We start from the raw sequence: 19,102 nt of genomic DNA on the forward strand, positions 1-19,102 counted from the left end.
TTAGACATAAAAATGCAAGCGGCATATAGGAGCCCTTATAAAGTAGAACATTTCCCATGATCCTCCCCTCTCCACCTTGTCTCCCCGCAGATCCTGTTCGTGGCCGGGCTAGCGTTTGTCATCGGCCTGGAGAGGACATTCCGTTTCTTCTTCCAGAAACACAAGATAAAGGCCACCAGTTTCTTCCTGGGTGGCGTGATCATTGTGCTGATTGGCTGGCCAATCATCGGAGTTGTTATGGAAACGTACGGCTTCTTCCTCTTATTCCGGTAAGGAAGACGCAGAGAGGGGTGAGAGGGGTGGTACTGGAGGCGGGTCTAATATTATAACTGGAGTGACATCCAGAGAGCTGCAACACCCACGGCGCTGGCGCACATGTCAAAGCATTACAATACCACAATTCCACCATACAATGATTACAATAGAGTAATAATTGTAATTGCTGTTTGGTTTACTAATTTACCTTCTATCTGTGTCATTATTATGTATTCTCTCTCTCTCTTCATCCAGGGGGTTCTTCCCAGTAGTAGTAGGCTTCATAAGGAGAATACCTGTGCTCGGCTCCATTCTAAACCTGCCGTTCATCAGTGGAGTGAGTATCAGCACTTAGTTACATTACATACATTTACATTTAGTCATTTAGCTGACGCTTTTATCCAAAGTGACTTACAAGTTCTGTACGACAAGACAGCAAGAAGGGTACAACTCTTATCAGCTGAGTAACAATGTTTATCAAAGTGTTGCGTGTTACAGTGTAGGTTAGTTTATTAGGACAAGTGCATGGCAGTAAGGTTAGTCAGGGTTAGATTTTTTTTTTTTATTTATTATTATCATCATTTCAGATAATGGTTGAAGAAGGGAGTCTTTAGTCGACGGCGAAAGATTGGACGGGATTCGGCTGTCCTAACTGGGATGGGTAGTTCATTCCACCATTGTGGGGCAAGGACTGAGAATAGGCGACTTCTCTTTGATGACCCTCCGGGAGCTTGGATAGGAGTAGGTCTGAGGCGGCCAAAAGATGCAGAGCGTAGGGGTCTTGAGGGTGTGTAGTTAGAGACCATTGACCGGAGGTAGGCGGGAGCGGTTCCCTTTGCCGCACGGTATGCTAGGTCGAGGGCCTTGAAGCGGATACGTGCAGCAATGGGGAGCCAGTGCAGGTCCCTAAGAAGTGGGGTGACATGGGCCGACTTCGGTAGGTTTGAGATCAGGCGGGCCGCTGCGTTTTGAATGAGTTGAAGAGGCTTTGGTGGCAGTGGCCGGGAGGCCAGCTAGCAGTGCGTTGCAGTAGTCGAGGCGGGAGATGACTGTTGATTGGACGAGGAGTTGGATGGCTTCTTACAACGTCGCTTTCACTGCCTATGTTTACACGCTGCGCAACGATCCATTCATAAGATGAACCGACGTCATTAACCCTTTCACTGCCGCACTACCAAACGGTTAACCCTTTCACCATGACAATATGCAGAAGGTTAACCCTTTTCACTGCCACACCACAGCAGGTTAACCCTTTCACTGCCACACGACAGAAGGTTAACCCTTTACTGTCGGCAGTGTGATAGTAAAGGGTTAACATTCTGTAGTGTGGCAGTGGAAGGGTTAACAAACACTTCAACCACGCTACTACAGTAACCAACGTCCACATAGACGATCGGGTCAAGAAGACGAGAGCCAATCAAAACCATCCCTGTCTCCTTGACTAGCATTTGGAAGTTCAGCGACCAGCACCACACGCTGTTCCCCTTTAGAAGGCTGGTTCCGTGACGAGCCAGGAGTTGGTTACTTACTTCTGCAGATCACGACTCAACCTCCAGATTTGATCTACCTGTAAATTCCAAAGTGATCGTGATTTCCTCGTGATTTCCTCGTGCATGTTAACAGGCAGATCGTGGGGAGCTTAACACTTTCAGTGCCGCGGGTCCGGTGCCCCTGAATCCCGTTGAATGCCACCACCCACTTCAATGATAGAACTCTCATATTTGCAAACGCATAAACGATGTCTTAAATTATGGCTGTGTGTATAATGCGACCGTCGCTTGTCAATGACTTGGTTGCAGTCAACATTGTCGAAATGGATTGTTTTTTAATCTGTTCATTTCCGTTTTATACCATTTTGAAAAACGCTCGTTTTATGAAAGTTCCAGAAAATTTCAGAAGATTCTGTGATAATCGCCCTTTAGTGGAATATACTGGAATACACAAAAAACGTTGTCATTTTTCGGCCTATTTATGAATAGTTTTCAAATAAACGCTAGATTATCGATAGTATATGTGTACTTATGCACGCTATAGAAGCGGGCTGAAAAATCGATTATCCATTTCCTGATCAGCACACACACACACACACGCACACACACACATAGGGCCCACGTTGATATATAGGTGAAAAAAGCTCTGATTATCCCAAGACTGGTAAAATAGATTCCTTACCTCAGATCAGATGTTCTCCAAAAAGATTATTCCAATTCCTGATCGACATTCCAAATATCGATCGTGTTTATTGATCCAACGCCTGGTACTGTAAACACACATTCTCCGCTGTTCTGCGGCTCGGGTTACTTGTCTGAGGTAAAATGAGGAAGCAGGATTTTTTTTTCTCCATGCTTTTCATTCAATCCAATCCAAAGGGGTGCAGTACCACTAGGAGAGACGATAGGGGGCGGTATTTTCCCAATGGAGCTCAGACATAGACCCAGTGGTAACGGGAGGCTAGATTGATGAAATATGAATGGAAATCGCTAATAAAAAAATAAAACGATCAGAAATGAGATCTCTCGTCTCGTTGGCACTCAATGGTCGGCATGAACTAACGAGAAATCTCGTCGCTGGCACTCAAAGTGTTAATGTTGGTCTCTACCAGCCGCAAATGTCTGGAGGACGTAAAAAAAACCATACCATCCAAATGTAATGATGGAATGGAAAAGAAGCCCAGAACGATGATTGATTAGCTGCCAAAGTAGCCGGTGGAGCATATCAACCTACCAGCCACAGCCAAAGATTGACCAGCATGTGGCCAGTGGCCGGTATATTTTCTGTTACCGGTCCCATCAGTACACCGGTCTGGCCGCATTCCAGCGGAACTGGGTTGATTAATCCAATTTTAGCCTGCATGTAAACATCGTCATTGGTTAAAGGTAGAATCTGTAATGACAACAAACGGCGACCTCTAGGCAAAAGAGCCCTCCTCTGTGTCCCACTTTGTTTTGGTCTGATGTTTGGGTTGGAGTTTAGTAAGTTATTCTACTGTGAATTGCTTCAGACCTCTCTTGACAGAGCCTGAGGTGTGGCCAGCGTTAGCAACCCCTCCCCCCTATACCCATTCAAATCCAACCCACACATCAGACCAAAACCAAAAAAAGGTAAACAAAATGCAATACCAAGGCGGGGGCGGCTCTCTTGTCTAGAGGTCGCTGTTTTGATGACATTACAGCGTCTACCTTTTAAAGTTACTGTATGTTCAATAGTCACAAAACCTGAGGAGAAATGGTGCGATTTCTTGCGTGGATTTCAACATCAAATTGGCCATTCCTGATATTGTGAAGATGAGGAGGACCCTCTGAGAAGAAAAAAGCTTAAAACGTGGCATTTTCACCTGAGTCTTTGAACTGTATGAGATAAATGGGGACTAAATGTGATGCAACTATGAATGTACAGTAAGCCACCGTTTGCATCTCAAACTGTAGCATTTCTGTTGAGTTCAGAGAAACATTGACATGCTCATTAGATTCTGGCTTTGGCTTGTAAAGTCTGTTTAATTCTATTTGCTTCTTTGGCAGGTAGGCAGTTTGTACTACTGGTTGCTAAATAACGGACTTGGCTGGTGAAATTCACTTAAAAATCCACTTGTCACTGTGGCCGGTTGACAAAAGAGAAGTGAGTTTCACGTAGGGCTGGGAGGTATGTCAAGGTATACTGTAATGAATCCATGCAAAGGTATACATTTTTGCAATACCGTCATCGATGATACATTTTGTAAAAACTTGCAAATTTGAAAACATCTAAAACTGGCACCTTGTAGCAGTACTTTCGGATGAAAATAGAACGCTTTGACTGAAATAGCACCAAGACAATTGTACCAAAAAAAAATAAACATCAGACTGTAATTTACACTGTAAAAACAAAACAAATACCTTCAAATATTGTTGTGGAGGAACATTTATTTTTATGTAAATATAGTGATATTTATTTACCATGGTCGTCCATCCCTAGTTTTTTTAGGCTGAAGGTCTCCGTCTCTTTCAAAGCCTTCGTAGTGGTGTGTTGTTGTGTTTGGAAGGCTATGTATTTTAGGCTGAACGTCTCTCTGTCTCTTTTAAAGCCTTCGTAAGGCTCTTGAGGACAATCGGCAGTTGTGGTTAGTCACTGCAGATTTTCTCTTGCATGCCTGCATGACTAACAGCCTCAACATTATGCATCAGTTTAGTCATACACTGTAGAGAACTATGGAATGAAATAGGGCTGGGAGGTATACTGAATATGAAGGGATACCGTTGTGGATTCATCCATGCAAAGGTATGGCTTTTTACAACACTGTCGTCCACGATACATATTGTAAACAAAAGAGAAAAGTATACACACTGCATATTTTGAATGACATAGCACCACGAAAAATGTATTACAAGATAATTTCACGTTGTAATTTGTACTGGGAAACACAGTCAAATACCGTTAAAGCTTCAAAACTACGAAAAAAAATTGTGATGGGATATTTTGGACATATCGCCCAGCCCTATGAGGAAATCATTATGTATTTGTGTAAAGAATGGGTTAAATGTATGAATAATAAAAAAAATAATTCATGGTTTCATTCAATTGGCCTATCTCAAGCTTTGCCCCTCTATTCTCCAATCACAACTGTCGCGTCCCTCAAAGCAACAGTTGTGATTGGAGGATCAAGAAAAGAGGGCAGAGCTTTAGAGAGGTCAATTAGTTCTAGTCATCATCACACATGGTTTCCATTTCTCCTACACTACAATAGCCACCAAACAGACACTGGTGTAGTTTATATATAGATAACGTAACATTTTATAAATGTACTGTACAAAACACGTGGAACACATTCATAGTATTGACCTATCTCAAACTCTGCCCTTTTTTCTTGATCCTCCCATCACAACTGTCACTTAGTGATCAATTGAGTTACAGCCTCTTTTTCACAATCCACGTCTCAGTTGTGTCGGGATATAAAAGTCCTTCTTGCCTTTAATGTAAAGCGACTTTGAGTTCTAGAAAAGCGCTATATAAGTACTGTTTATTATTATTATTATTATTATTATTATTATTATTATTATTATTATTATTATTAATAAAGGAACATACCAGTCTCATTTTGACTTCTCGCCATTAGTCTTTAAAGGAGCAATAGGCGGCCGTTGATTTTGGGCAGAACCTTAACCGAATTTGACAACGCCCTTCCCAATCAGAACGCATCAGGACGCCTTCATTTACAGTAGCCTCCAAAGCCACGCCCTTCTAGGTAGGTGTTAGCAGCAGGCCTTTGTGTACGCATGCAACCGCTATGCGCATAACAAGCATGTGTGTCACTAGAGGGTTTGATAGACAGCTCGCTCGTTCCAATCATTTAACTTGGTCTCCGTTAATGGCGAGAAGGCTAAATTAGACTGGTATGCTCCTTTAATCCCCCCATGTTTCATTTGACGTCTCCTCGTGGCTGAAGTGGATTCCGTAGGTTTTGAAACAAAACGGGATTATAGCTTTCATCCGGGTTCTTGCGATCAGTCCATTTTGTGGAAAGAACGGTGTGTTCCTAATGTTTTATACAATTATGTACAGTATATGATCACAAGTCAAACGTGACAAGATCATTGCGTCTGTGCTTTACATGAGTTAAAGGTGCTAAAGACCACATTTTTATGTAGAGTAATCATAAAACAAATAATAAATAAAAGAATACATTCGTGTATCGAATCCGGCTGTCAGCGTTGCCTCCGGCTTGGCCGGCCGTCATACTGGCTCAATTGGCAGAGTCAGCGGGAGGGAAGCCGGTGGGTGGTATTCTGGTCATTGTAAACAGCGACTCCTACAGGTCGGTCAGGGCGCCTGCACAGCGAGGGAGGGAGATGGTGAGGGTAGTGTGACCTCCCACACGTTACACCTCACCAATGAGAGTCCGCGCTGGCAGGTGAAAAGATGCTGCTGGCTGTCTCCTATGTCTCGGAGGAAGCATCTGATAGACTTCAGGGCTCCCTAGACCGACCAGTGAGGGGCACATGCGAGCAACGACCAGGAAGGCGAGGGGGGAATTGGCATAACGACTAAATTGGGATGGGAGAAAAACAGGAGGAGAAAAAGTGGATAAAAAAAGAATACATCCGCAGAGCATTCAGAAAGGATTCAATTAAATTAATGAATGATTTAATGAATTTATCATTTAAAAAATGTTGCCGGGTCCAAAATGAATGTTGTTTGTTTACATGTTGTGTGTGCACGTATCCCCGCCCTACTTCCCATTTCCCCACGTGGAATGCACCTGATTGGATACAAATGACACACCGGTGCTCTACTCTAGTGCGACACCCAGTGGCTGAATGTTATCTATAGCACCTTTTCAAATACAAGCAGACTACAGTGTATAACAGTCTTTTCCTCCCCTTTCACTTTCAGTACGTGGACAAAGTGGGAGAGAGCAACAACATGGTATAGCGGCGACGTCCTCCACCCAGGCGGTTCCGCATCAATACAGTAGTTTCCTAAAAGCAATGCAATCTCCCACTGTTCAAACCACGGGACTCTCTTTTGACAGCCAAGGCTTCACGATAAGATTAACATCCATTTTGGCAGGCAAAAGACTGCATTTTCTTTCTTCTTTTCTTTTTTTTTTTTTTTACATGTCTGTAAATTCGATCGGGTCAACTTCCGACCAGATCAGGAGGTCATCACGAGACCCTGTTACCGCGGGAGACTGTTTACGAATGGATGTTGTTACCGAGGTCACCGCAGAATGTTTCAAACGCCATTGATGTCGCCACCGTTGGAACGCAACTCTCAGCCAACCAAGAGGAACTCCCCCCAAAGGCCTGAGGATGAGACGGAGCCCGCACGCCAATGCTCTGCTGACAAAGCGTGTACATTTAATTAGCACCTAAAATGTATGTTTATTTTTATTTTTTAACCCACTGCTCTTGCTGAGACAAACAAATGATGCTACGGTCACTCAGAATGTAGGAAAAGTCATGTAATTGTTTTCCTGGCCTGGAAGGATAATACCTAATCCAAAAGGATGTCACAGATTTCTCTATTTTATTTGTTCTGCTGATCATAAAGGTTCCAAATGTTGCAGCAAACCAAAGCAAGGCGTTGTTGGACACTCCTAATTTGCCTTTTTTTTTTTTTTATATATATATACTTTCTCTTTTTCCCCCTTTCTTTTTCCGTTTTTCTCCCATCCCAATGTTAGTCGTTATGCCAATTCCCAATCCCCTACCTGGTCGTTGCGTGCTCTGCCCCCTACCGTCGGTCTGGGAGGGACGGAGACTATCACATGCTTCCTCCGACACATGTGTAGCCAATCCCCACGTCTTTTCACCTGGCAGCGCGGACTCTCACTGGGGGAGTGTAACGTGTGGAGGACACTACCTCCCCCAGGATCTGACCTCGCTGTGCAGGCGCCCCGACCGATCTGTAGGAGTCGCTGTTTTACAACGACCAGGACCCACCCTCGCCGGGTTTCCCACCCTCTAACACTGCCAATTGTGTTAGTATGGACGGTCGGCCAACCCGGAAGCACCACAGCTGATTTCGATCCCTGTCTCTGTGGTGGTGGGCAGACGCTTAGACCGCTGCGCCACCCGGCCGCCCCTCCTAATTTGCTATTCAACCAAAAATAAATGTCACATTTGAACATAGGGACTAATAAAAGTCAAAAGAAATTGTGCTTTACATTTTCGGAACAGTCACAGGATGTACCAGTGTTTACCTAACTGAAGAGGAAAGACAGGCAACTGCTGATCAACTGTCTTGTCAGGTGCAGAGCAGTGGGCGTCTAAAGTCATCGTTTTAAGCTTTAACAGAATCGGGAGCAGGACACAGTATATTTGGGCTCAATATCTTTTTCATGTTTTGGATTGTGTCCCAACACTTGTTGAAGATTGGGATGTCTGTTTTTATCTCTCTTAAACCCCCCCCCCCCCGGGATTATCTCTTCAGTGGCTGTGTTGCAGAGAAAGCACTCATGTCTAGGATGTGAGGATGGCATGTTGTTGTTAGACAACTGACGTAGAATTGAATTCCATTTCTGTAATTATTCAACTATGGTGCCTGTGCTTTAAACTGGGGAACATATTATGGAAATGGGGTTTGCATAATAGTCTTTGTATATTGAACTATCTCAAACCCTGCCCTCTTTTCCTGATCCTTCTAACCACAATTGTTGATTGGAGGATCAAAAAAAGAGGGTGGGATTTGAAATCGGTCAATTGGCATTCTGAATGTTATTCAGACACTGGGGGGCACTCCTTGCTGTTTGGCCAGGGTTCGAAGTCTTTTCAGATTAGCAAGCCTAAATACGCTATTCAGAATGATTGCTCATTGTGATGTCAGAAGGATTAAATTAGCTTTAATTAATCAATTAGCTGTTCTTTTTGGAGACAGGGACACTGTCTGATGTCCTGCCCCATTTGTAAAAGTGTTTAGGGTAGCCAGACGGGAAAGCATATAGCGTAATCAATAAAGAATGTGGTTTGTGCTCCACCCACCAAAGACGGTGTATGTAATACAAGAGAAGAAGGAGGTGCTGGCAAATGTATAATTTAGATTTAGATTCATTTATTTGCAAAAGACAAACACTTTCCACATAGTCAATCAAGTCGTATAAAATAGATGAAAATATACATAATTATGTCCCCTTTAACTTAAGCTGAAGAGCCCTATTCCAAAACAAGGAGATCCAACATTTGGAGACATTTTTATGAGAATCAGGACATTTCCAGCTGCGAAGCACAATAATATTCTATTTCATTTTATTAAATGATTGCCGAGCTGAAAGTAAAACACAGTAATGAATATAAGTTATTTGCTATATTTAAGACTCTTTTTTAATATGGTAACCTTCTCGATGGTGAGATCATGTTTTTTAAATATAACCTTATGAATATAGAGTATTTCGTTCTCAAAATGTATATATTTTGGAATTAAACACTTTATTTGGACAAACGCTTTTTTTTGTCCAATACTATCAGAAATGGCTTTTTCTTTATTTTATTTTTGTTATTTGAGTACCAGGTATGGCAGTTGTGCTATTCTTTCCTATACGGTTAATTCTCAATCATGTCTGTATGATTGGCTAGTGGGGGTTACTTTGGTGTCTGTGTGTGTGGTTTCTTTTTAAGAGCAACAAGACTTTTATCCTCTTCTGCAAACGCACGGAGAGAACCGAATGGTTACATGTTGAAATGACATGGCTACATCTGAAAGCTCACACTGCCTATACTCCTACCTGGGTATTCTAAGAGTATAACGGGTTCAAACTCGAGTTCAAACTCATAAAACTCTGAATCTGAAAAAGTGTATCGCCAGTGAAACACCTGACAAAATTTATGAATTACTGAACACAAAATACTTGATATGTTAATGCTGCATTATGTATTGAGATGAATGTGATGATAGTTTTTGGTGGTTTACTGTGTGATATTTAGTGGGGACACAGTGGTATGCATGTGAACTTTCAGACTCAGCCAGGGCTTTGACAATGTTTTGCTGTATACCAATTTTGTAAATATATTATGAAAATGTACATTGTGTTGGTCATTCTTGTTATCCCTGGACTCATTACACAAACTCTCCCCCTCTCTAGCAAACTGAATACATCTAAATCTAAACAGATATTTTATATTATTCATCCCCACCAAACAAATAAATGACATACAGAAAACAATCATTAGATTATGACAGATTCCATATACAGTATATATATGTATATTAAAATATTATTAAATAATGAACTTAAGCAACACAACATATTGCAGCACAGAGAAAAACAAGTTTAAAGGAACACACCAACATTCTGGGAAATGTGCTTATACCGTCTTCCCCAGAGTCAAGACAAGAAGATAGATGCAATTCTCCTCTCTGTACGTTCAGTAGAAAGCTATCCAACTGCAAGCTAGCCTAGCTTAGCATAAATTAATGAAGGTGGATACGGACCACTAGCCTATAGCTTAAAACTCTGGGAGAGGTGTTTTTGGCCAACAGGTATAGGCTACTGCTCCATATCCGCTTCCATTAATTTGTGCTATGCTAGGCTAGCTTGCAGATGGATACATTTCTCCTGAATGCACAGAGAGGAAATTGGTATCTATCTTCTTGTCTGACTCTGGAGAAGATGGTATTATCCAGCTATTATATCACCTATTATTTATGCATAGAAATACAGTTGGTATATAATTAGCCTCCTGGGAGGGGAGATTCATTCATCATTCCATTCATAGTCTTGCCTTTTCATTCACAAAAACAGGTGTAATTTATCTGCGCTGCTTCAGTGAGCAAGGTGTAAACATGTCAATACTCCTAAGGTCCATCACCATTACTTGCAGACGGTGACAGGATAACCTAAGTGAGTCAAGATTATTTTTGTAGATTGTGCCTCCCAGGTTTATTAATTTTGAAAAACGATAGCCTTTGGTGGGTCTAATATTGCCTATGGCAGCTATTTTCATTCGGAAATATACAGCCCACAATGAATGGAGACGAATTGATTGGCGCCTCAGTTCATCCACTCTCCTAAAGGCCCGCATTTCATCAAATTGGCGTGATGACCTATGGTTGTTGACAACTATTAACGTTGCTTTGAGCCCGGGACCACAGAGGTCCCCCCCCCCCCCCGCCCCGAATAATATAAATACAGGAGGGTGGAAGACGACCATCATCAAGGACACTCAGAAGAACTCCTCTCTCCTTGCGTTTGAGACGGATCTGCATTAAACGGGACCCCTGTCACAATGAAAGTAAGCAGATTTGGTCATTATTTCATAGGTTAATCATTATTTTATGGCATTTTCACGTGCGCACAATGCGGCTAACTTTTGTGCTACTCTTAATCCGAATGTATAATGTTAATGGGTAAAACGTAACTTTATACCATTATACTAATCCGTCTAAAATGGTTCCATGAATGGTGGTACTGGAGGCTGGGGAATACAGTGCGTAATTAGCCGCCTTGCGCTTGTGCGTAATTACGCACGCAACAATGTGCACTTTGCCACGCTTGTTGTGGATTTTCTATTTGTTCACATCTTTGTTTTCGTTTATCTTTTCAATTATACTGCTGTGCAATTCTAGATCATTTATTATAAAAATGTTCCCGTCTCTTCTAGGGTTTGAGGACCGTTACAGTAGCTTACGCATTCATGCTTTTACTTGTGGCAACGTTTGTCTCACACTCTTGGAGCGCACCGAAGGTATAGCTTTTCTTTAATACTGTACAAGTAGGCTATTATTGATAAATATAACTGAAATTAATAAATACAATTGTTACTAAGTATTCAATCTAACTATTCATATTTTGAAACGAGCGGCGATAAGCGTTATTTTAATTGTTTTGTTTCCACTCAAAAGGGCAGTTTCCAAAGGAGAAATTGGAGTCCCCAGGCTATGCTGTATCTCAAAGGCACCCGTACGTATATATCCACTGATTACGAGCCTGATCTTAGATTTAGAGCAACAATGACAAAAACATCTCCATCAGATTTGTGTCAAATAATGCTAGATAATATTCATTTATTTGTACTTGGAGATGGGTGCGGGGTTATTACCGCATCATGATAATTTAGAACAAGTCAGTTACACATAACTATTGTCCGATCAGGCAACCCGCACCCATCTCTTACCCATGCAGAACCAAAACAATCCTACGAACATCCTACTACTACTACTACTACTACTACTTGACCCAGATCTGGATCCTGATATCTATTGAATAATTAAACATGACACAAAACAATTAGAAGATGTTTTCTTTACGAATGCAGGATTTTACCTGTAGGCTATATGATGTTATTTCAGAGGGACGGAGGTTTATTTCGGAGGACCGGAAAGAAGGAGACGTGTATGACACGTTACATTTAGGTACAGCAGATTCATCACAAATCATACATTACTATAACTGATTTACTTTTAATTAATAGTTATTGCATATTTAACCCATTGTACAGGAAATGTATCAGTCTTTTAAGTGATAAAAACGTGTAAATAATCTCAACACCCAGTAGAACCTTAGAGCAAGGATTATCTCTACTCGAATGTAGTTGGATGCAGGAGAACATGCAGTTTAAAATAGTGTTTGCAAATAATTCCAAACAAATATTTTAACCTGCTTGGCGCACCAAATAGTAGGAGGGTTTCCAGTACAGACGTTTACACTATTTCAAAATACATTTAGTATACTTTTCTGTGATTGACAACTGTACTTGCCCTGATGGAGTAGGCTAAACCCCACCCGTCTGGTACTCCAAGCAGGACAAAACAATTTTTTTTCTTCTTTTTTTACAACTACTATTTGACCCACATCTAATATCCCACCGTATCTTCTGGTTGTAGACAATATCTATCTATCCATCAGCCTAATAATGACAGTAATAAACCATGCCTCCTAAAGTCTTGCTGTACCACTGCTGTGTTCCGCTGTAGACAAGACGACATATAGGAACTTAAATACATTCAGGAAATTGGGGCCATGTTAAATAAATGGTGGATTCACTGGGTTCTGTGTCCAAACAGAGACCCGCAGCGAGAACACAGAGAAGCTGAGCGTCAACCAGGCAGCCACTGTCCTGCTCAACTTCCTGCAGCAGGTCAAGGAGGAAGGTGAGGTCAACATTTATCTTCACAGTCACATGTATGTCATTGGGGGTGATGAAGTGAGTGCACCTCCCATCACAGATGTTTTAACTGAATTAGGCCCTCGACACCTCCAGGAGATTCGTGCATCCCAGAATCAACCCCTCTGCATGGGGTCTTGGCACTGGTCATACCTACACCTGCCAGCGCTACACCTACTGACGCTATTCAACACCGTCCACAACAGTTGTATCCTGGTCTAGTAGTGGAACTTAAATATATATATAATATAATGGGGCGACAGTGGCTCATAGGTAGAGTGGTCGTCTGGTAATCTGAAGTGTCCCGGTTCGATTCCTGCTCCTCCCGGGCAGCATGTCAAAGTGTCCTTGAGCAAGACACTTAACCCATAATTGCTCCCGATGAGCAGGTTGGCACCTGGCATGGTTGCCTCCGCCGTCGGTGTGTGAATGTGTGAGTGAATGTGAGGAACAGGAAAATTGTGAAATGTTTTGGATAAAAGAGCTATATAAATGCACCATTTACCATTTATAATTTACACCTTGTATGAGAGTGAGAGTGTTGTCTCAATAATACATTATTTCATTGACTTTATTTCCAACTTATTTACGTCCAACCATAATTATATGGAAGTGTATCCCGACACCTTTGGCTTCCGGATGAGTGAAGAATAAAGATCAATAACCTTTTACAACCCGTTTGGTGCTGGTCCATCATTTTAAATTGTCAGATGAATTTACATTGATGCAGTATGTAAAGGAACTCTGGGTGGTGGTGATATACTAATCAACTTATTTCTCTCCCCCTCTACCTCAGTTGATGAAAACCCAGACCAAATGTACTTTCAAGATCTGCCCGTATGGAAAAGGGAATACTTCTGACAACGCTGCACTTGAATGCATTCACAAGATCACTAAAATCATCTTTGGACGCAAGATGATCGATTATGTGTGATTTGGGAACCCCCCCCCCCAAAAAAACACTAGTTTGTAAATATGAATACAATGAAGATGTCTGAATGCAATGTTTTAATAAAATTATTTTGAATTCATAGCACTCTTTGTCTAAAACTGATAATATTGTTACATTATTTGACAAACTATGACCTTTTTACTTAAGTACTTTTCTGTTGCTCCTATGGTAACAAAAGCACCTTCTATTTACACAGAGCGCACAAAACCAAAAGGAACATGTTCTCCTCTCTCTGAAGGAGAGGAAAGGAGGATGAATGAGGATCTTTGAACCTCGAGACATCCGAGACGTGTATATTGTGCAACGGGGAGGAGGAGGGGGGGGGGGGGGGGGGGGGGGGGTGCAATTACAAGGGTGTCCCTAATGTGTTCTACACCAAGTGTATTATAAGTGCCATTAAGCAAATAAAACATAGGAAACACTTTACTTAATGCACACAGGTATGATCCATTATGTGTTCTGATAGTGTGTGAGCCATTGGAAACTCTTATACTGGGCTTATAATATGTCTCTTCGTGAAATCAATTACAAACAACCCAAATAGGGTTGCTGATATGGTGGGACATGGCCCATTTTCACAGACATGTCATACAGCAGGTTAAACATTTGTTATTTATTTTTTAATTTTTTTAATAACAATTATTTATCCTTTATGAGCTCTTATTCGTGCCAACAACCACACGTATACTGCATTGTGATTCATTATGAAGGTCCTTATAATCCATTATAGATGTACGCCTTAAGTGTTATAGAAAGAAGAGAGGGTTATTATTAGTTATGGTCTGGGGTCAGCTTGCTTTCAATTCAATCGATTGACCCATCTCAAGCTCCTGGGGAAGCGACAGTTGTGATTGGAGGATCGAGAAAAGAAGGCGGAATTTGAGATAGGTCAATTGAGGAAGCGCATTTGAATGAAAATACCGAATAGAAAGTGTGGGAGGGGGGGGGGAATGTGGACTGAGAAGGGTATAGCCAACTTATTACCAGTAAATTGAGAATCAATTCTCTATCATTGGCAAATAAACTGTGGTTTCTATTCTTCCATTTTGAATTGACCACCAGTCTGCTGAGTGTGACCCGGCTGGCCGAGGGGCTCTCCTGCCCTCCGCTTGCCCCTCAAGGCCCTGCCGCCCCCAGGGTGAAGGGAGCCTTGATGTTCAGCCTGTCCCGCTCCGCCTCCTCATCCTCGTTGTACGGCTCATACGGCTCGTCCTCCTCCTCCTCGTCGCTGTGGTGGGGGGTGGAGTGGAGGGAGGCGGAGGGGGACGGGGGCACGGAGTAGGGGCGGGGGTAACGGAAGCCCTCCGTCTGTAGAGGAGAAATAGTGACGTGTTGGGAGTGGGCGAGGGTGAGGGCAGAAACACATTATAGAGTGTTTTGTCCCCATGGCAAACGGGGGATAATTAATTATGTCAACTTTTATAATTGAACTGTTGAGATTAAGAACCATATATGGGAAAATCCATTTTACATTTAGTCATTTAGCCGACGCTTTTATCCAAAGTGACGTATTAGCATAGTATGTATGTAGTAATATAGGCAAGGTAGATTACTTAGTAGCAAAGTGCATAATAGTAAGACAGTACAAAGGTTAGTGGTTTTTTAGTTTGTTTTAAAATGTTTAGCTGCAACCAGCAGGTCTATAGCTGGGGGGAAATAATTTCCTCTAGCGGCCACAGGTTTCACCCTATGAGGCTGAAATGCAAGTGTCTGTGTTCATGCTGATTAGCTAAAATAGGGCATGGCAGTGGGAGTGGCCTGTTGCAAAATGATCGCAGCTATTGCCAATTTTAACTTGTTCAAACAGTCAATGTATAATAAGTACTTATACATTCTTTAACCACCACACTCACACTAAAAATATAACTTGACTTTTGTCGCAGGGGATCAATTGTCAATTGACAGTAATCCCAGTAATTACAAATACCTACGAAAAATGCATATAGCCCCACCACCAAAAATAATAAATAGGGATGGAGATATATTTTTTGTTTCTAGTTGATTGAATGCATTTGCATTTGCTGTGTTTTGTGGCTTGTTTACATAGGTAATGTTTGTAAACAATGTAAAACAGATCTATATATATTCCCATTTACAATGTATTAATAAAGTTCTCAAGTCAACATTTACCGGATATGGTAACAAAAAAACTAAACAAAAAAACTAAACAAAAATGCTTCCTTTCTTAAGAAATAACACTATAAATGACTGTACAATCTAAAGTAACCTGGTGGTGATTTGTGCATTGTGTGTATACTGTATGTGTACCGTGTGTGTCATGGCATCATAGATACAGTGCCAGTAAATATATGTGTGTTTGAGAAAGTGAGAGAGTGAGTGAGAGAGTGAGAGAGTGAGAGAGTGAGAGAGTGAGTGAGTGAGTGAGTGAGTGAGTGAGTGAGTGAGTGAGTGAGTGAGTGAGTGAGTGAGTGAGTGAGTGAGTGAGTGAGTGAGTGAGTGAGTGAGAGAGAGAGCTCTAATGATGAGAGAATAGGGAGAGAGTGGATTAGAGTTTACAAAGAGAAAGAGAGAGAGAGCTCTTCCTGCTCAGAACCACACTACAGGGGTCAGAGTTGATGGACATCCTCCTCAATGGTGTCTCATCATTCATCCAAATGTTAGGCTGTCAATTATAACTCAGGAAATATGGGTCACATTCATCAGTATCCGCTGTCTGTCTGTCTGTCAGTCAATGCATGATGTACTCCAACATACCGGGAGGATCATTCTCTGGGGAGATATCTTTTTTAAAGAGATACCTCGTTGACACTTACAAAAAGAAAACAATTCAACAGGCACTTGTCAATGTGTTGAACATTGTTCTACATACAGTAGGCCCCAAGTCCTTCCGTTTCCCTAAAATGCCTCAATAGTATTGTTAGCATTTCTTATTGAAATTAAATCTGTACTGCTATGGCTAAATGCTAACAAGCTAGCTAGCAGTACCCAGACCAAGGCCCCATTGAACACGGTGTGTAGGGTGTGGAACAAGCTGCAGATTAGGCAGGCCTCATCACTGTCCCATTTTAAAAGCCTCCCACCTTTTCTCTCTGGCTTTCGACACCATGTAGCTTGTTGATTTTATGATTTTATTGTTTTATTGTGTTATTGTTGTATCGTTTTGTTACCGTGTCCTTTGCTTTTAAATACTTTTAAGTAATAATAATAATAATAATTCATTTATTTTGTATAGCGCTTTTCAAAGACCCAAAGTCGCTGACAATAGGCAAAAAAGAAACAAAGAAAACAAAGAAACAGAACCACAGGGAAACGGAGGACAATAAGAATACACAGGAAACATAAAACCACGAGTAACGGATAACAAGTACGGGAGTGAGTAGGGGAGACAGTCGGGAGGAGAGTAAGGGAAAACCAAGGGGGGTGGGGGGCAGGAGAGGAGAGAACGTGGGGCAGGGGGAAATGGTGGCGGGTTGGAGGAGGGTGGTTATGGGTAAGGAAGGTTGAATGCTTGGGAGAACAGGTAGGTTTTGAGTCTGGATTTGAAGGTGGAGAGTGAGGGAGAGTCTCTGATGGTCTGAGGGAGGGAGTTCCAGAGTCGGGGTGCAGCTTGTGAGAATGCCCGGTCACCGAAACGTTTGAGTTTGGATGACGGGACAGTGAGGAAAAGAGTGGAAGAGGACCGGAGGGAACGGGTGGGGCGGTAGGGGAGAATGAGGTCAGTCAGGTAGGGGGGGGGGGGGGGGGGGGGGGGGGGGGCAGGCTATGGAGGGCTTTGAAGTACTCTTATCTATTTAAATTTGTATTGTTGCCTATGTTTATCTTTTCTTCCCTTTTTAGCACTCTTGTTCTTTTATCTATTTTTAGTGCTGCTTATAGTTTTAGTATACTGCCTCTGTACAGCACTTTGTGGCCCTGTGCTGTTAAAGCGCTTGATAAATAAAGTTGGATTGGATTGGATTGGTGTTTCTTTAGCATTGTACCCAGACCAAGGCCACAATTAACACCGTGTGTATGGCGTTTCTTTTGCAAGACGTTAAACGTTCACCTGTGTCAATTTGACACAGGCCCACGTGACTGAACTCAAACTAGAAAGAAACAGACTAAGAAATGACGTAAACTCCATGATAAAAACTGCAAAAAAAATTTCATCAATGACAAAAAAAACTGAGGAAAACAAAAATAAGCCACGTGAACTTTGGAAATTACTCAATAATCAACTAGGCTGCAGTAAAAAACTTAAAACCAGGTTCTCAAACATAAACATAAAGACGGACAACACGCTCATCACAGACAAACTGGATGTAGCCAATTACTTAAACACTTTCTTCACAAACATAGCCACAACACTGGTAAACAAACTACCCTCCCACTCAGGGCAGTATGGGGTAGAACACATAGTAGCATACTACAAGAACCTAGGCGTCCACAAAGACGATTTCAAACTGGAAATGGTAACTACAGATGAGGTACTCAATAAACTGAGCGCCCTCCAACCGAACAAGGCCACTGGCCATGACAACATCCCCTCCAAATTCCTCAGAGACTCAGCAGCCGCCATCACCCCAGTCATCACACACATAATAAACCTCTCCATAAAACAGGGACACGTCCCCAAGGACTTCAAAATAGCGAGAGTAACACCCCTGCACAAAAAGGGCAGCAAATTAGACCCAGGCAACTACCGCCCTGTTTCTATCCTTACATCCATCTCGAAAGTCATGGAAAAAATTGTATACGAACAGGTCGAAAAGTACCTTGCGGATAAAAATCTAATCTACGAATTCCAATCTGGCTTCAGAACATCCCACTCCACTGACACATGCCTTCTCTATTTGAACGACCACATCAAGCAAGAGGTGGACGCGGGCAAATACTGCGGCATGGTCATGCTAGACCTACAAAAGGCCTTCGACACTGTCAATCACACCATTCTGATTGACAAGCTAAAAGCAATTGGTTTTGATAGTTTATCAGTGAGCTGGATACAATCCTACCTGGAGGGGAGAGAACAGATGGTGGAGGTAAACGGTACCCTATCCCCCCCCCTCACAGTGAACTGTGGTGTTCCACAAGGAAGCATACTAGGACCACTACTGTTCCTAATTTATGCAAATGACATGTCGTCAGCTTGTGACTGCAACTTGTTCCTGTTTGCGGACGACTCAGCCCTGCTGGTCTCTGACAAGAACAAGTTACAGGTTGAAAAAACCCTCAGCTCGGAACTAGGCAAAATCTGCATATGGCTCGCCGACAACAAACTATCATTACACATGGGCAAAACAGAGTCCATTCTCTTCGGTTCAAATAACAAACTCAGCAAAACAGACGGCTTCTCAGTTACAGTGGGTGACAATATTGT

General features: G+C 42.1%; 3 protein-coding genes across 4 annotated transcripts in view; 2 read left to right on the top strand and 1 right to left on the bottom strand.

Annotated features, from left to right (window-relative positions):
- golt1ba (golgi transport 1Ba) overlaps positions 1-9,742 on the top strand; it is a 15,052-nt gene extending 5,310 nt beyond the window's left edge. The window contains exons 3-6 of one of the 2 annotated variants that reach the window (XM_084330467.1): positions 91-269; positions 511-592; positions 3,774-3,870; positions 6,622-9,742. In XM_084330467.1, coding sequence (XP_084186593.1) covers positions 91-269; positions 511-592; positions 3,774-3,821 — 309 coding nt within the window. In that variant the 3' untranslated portion in view covers positions 3,822-3,870; positions 6,622-9,742. The remainder of the gene's footprint in view (positions 1-90; positions 270-510; positions 593-3,773; positions 3,871-6,621) is intronic. The other variant, XM_084330468.1, reaches the window with a different exon arrangement.
- Positions 9,743-10,952: 1,210 nt separating this feature from the next.
- On the top strand, positions 10,953-13,691 carry spx (spexin hormone; the record flags this gene model as incomplete). Its single annotated transcript, XM_084331031.1, has 6 exons — positions 10,953-10,958; positions 11,328-11,411; positions 11,569-11,626; positions 12,016-12,078; positions 12,730-12,816; positions 13,627-13,691. 6 exons carry the CDS (start codon positions 10,953-10,955, stop codon positions 13,689-13,691), a joined length of 363 nt encoding a protein of 120 aa, XP_084187157.1.
- Positions 13,692-14,898: 1,207 nt separating this feature from the next.
- Positions 14,899-19,102, bottom strand: part of gys2 (glycogen synthase 2) — a gene marked incomplete at its 3' end in the record, with an annotated part of 44,797 nt that continues 40,593 nt past the window's right edge. Inside the window, exon 16 of the mRNA XM_084331033.1 lies at positions 14,899-15,090. Coding sequence (XP_084187159.1) covers positions 14,899-15,090 — 192 coding nt within the window. The remainder of the gene's footprint in view (positions 15,091-19,102) is intronic.

The sequence above is a fragment of the Notolepis coatsorum genome, assembly GCF_963971535.1.
Source record: "Notolepis coatsorum genome assembly, chromosome: 15".
Classification (NCBI taxonomy): domain Eukaryota; kingdom Metazoa; phylum Chordata; class Actinopteri; order Aulopiformes; family Paralepididae; genus Notolepis; species Notolepis coatsorum.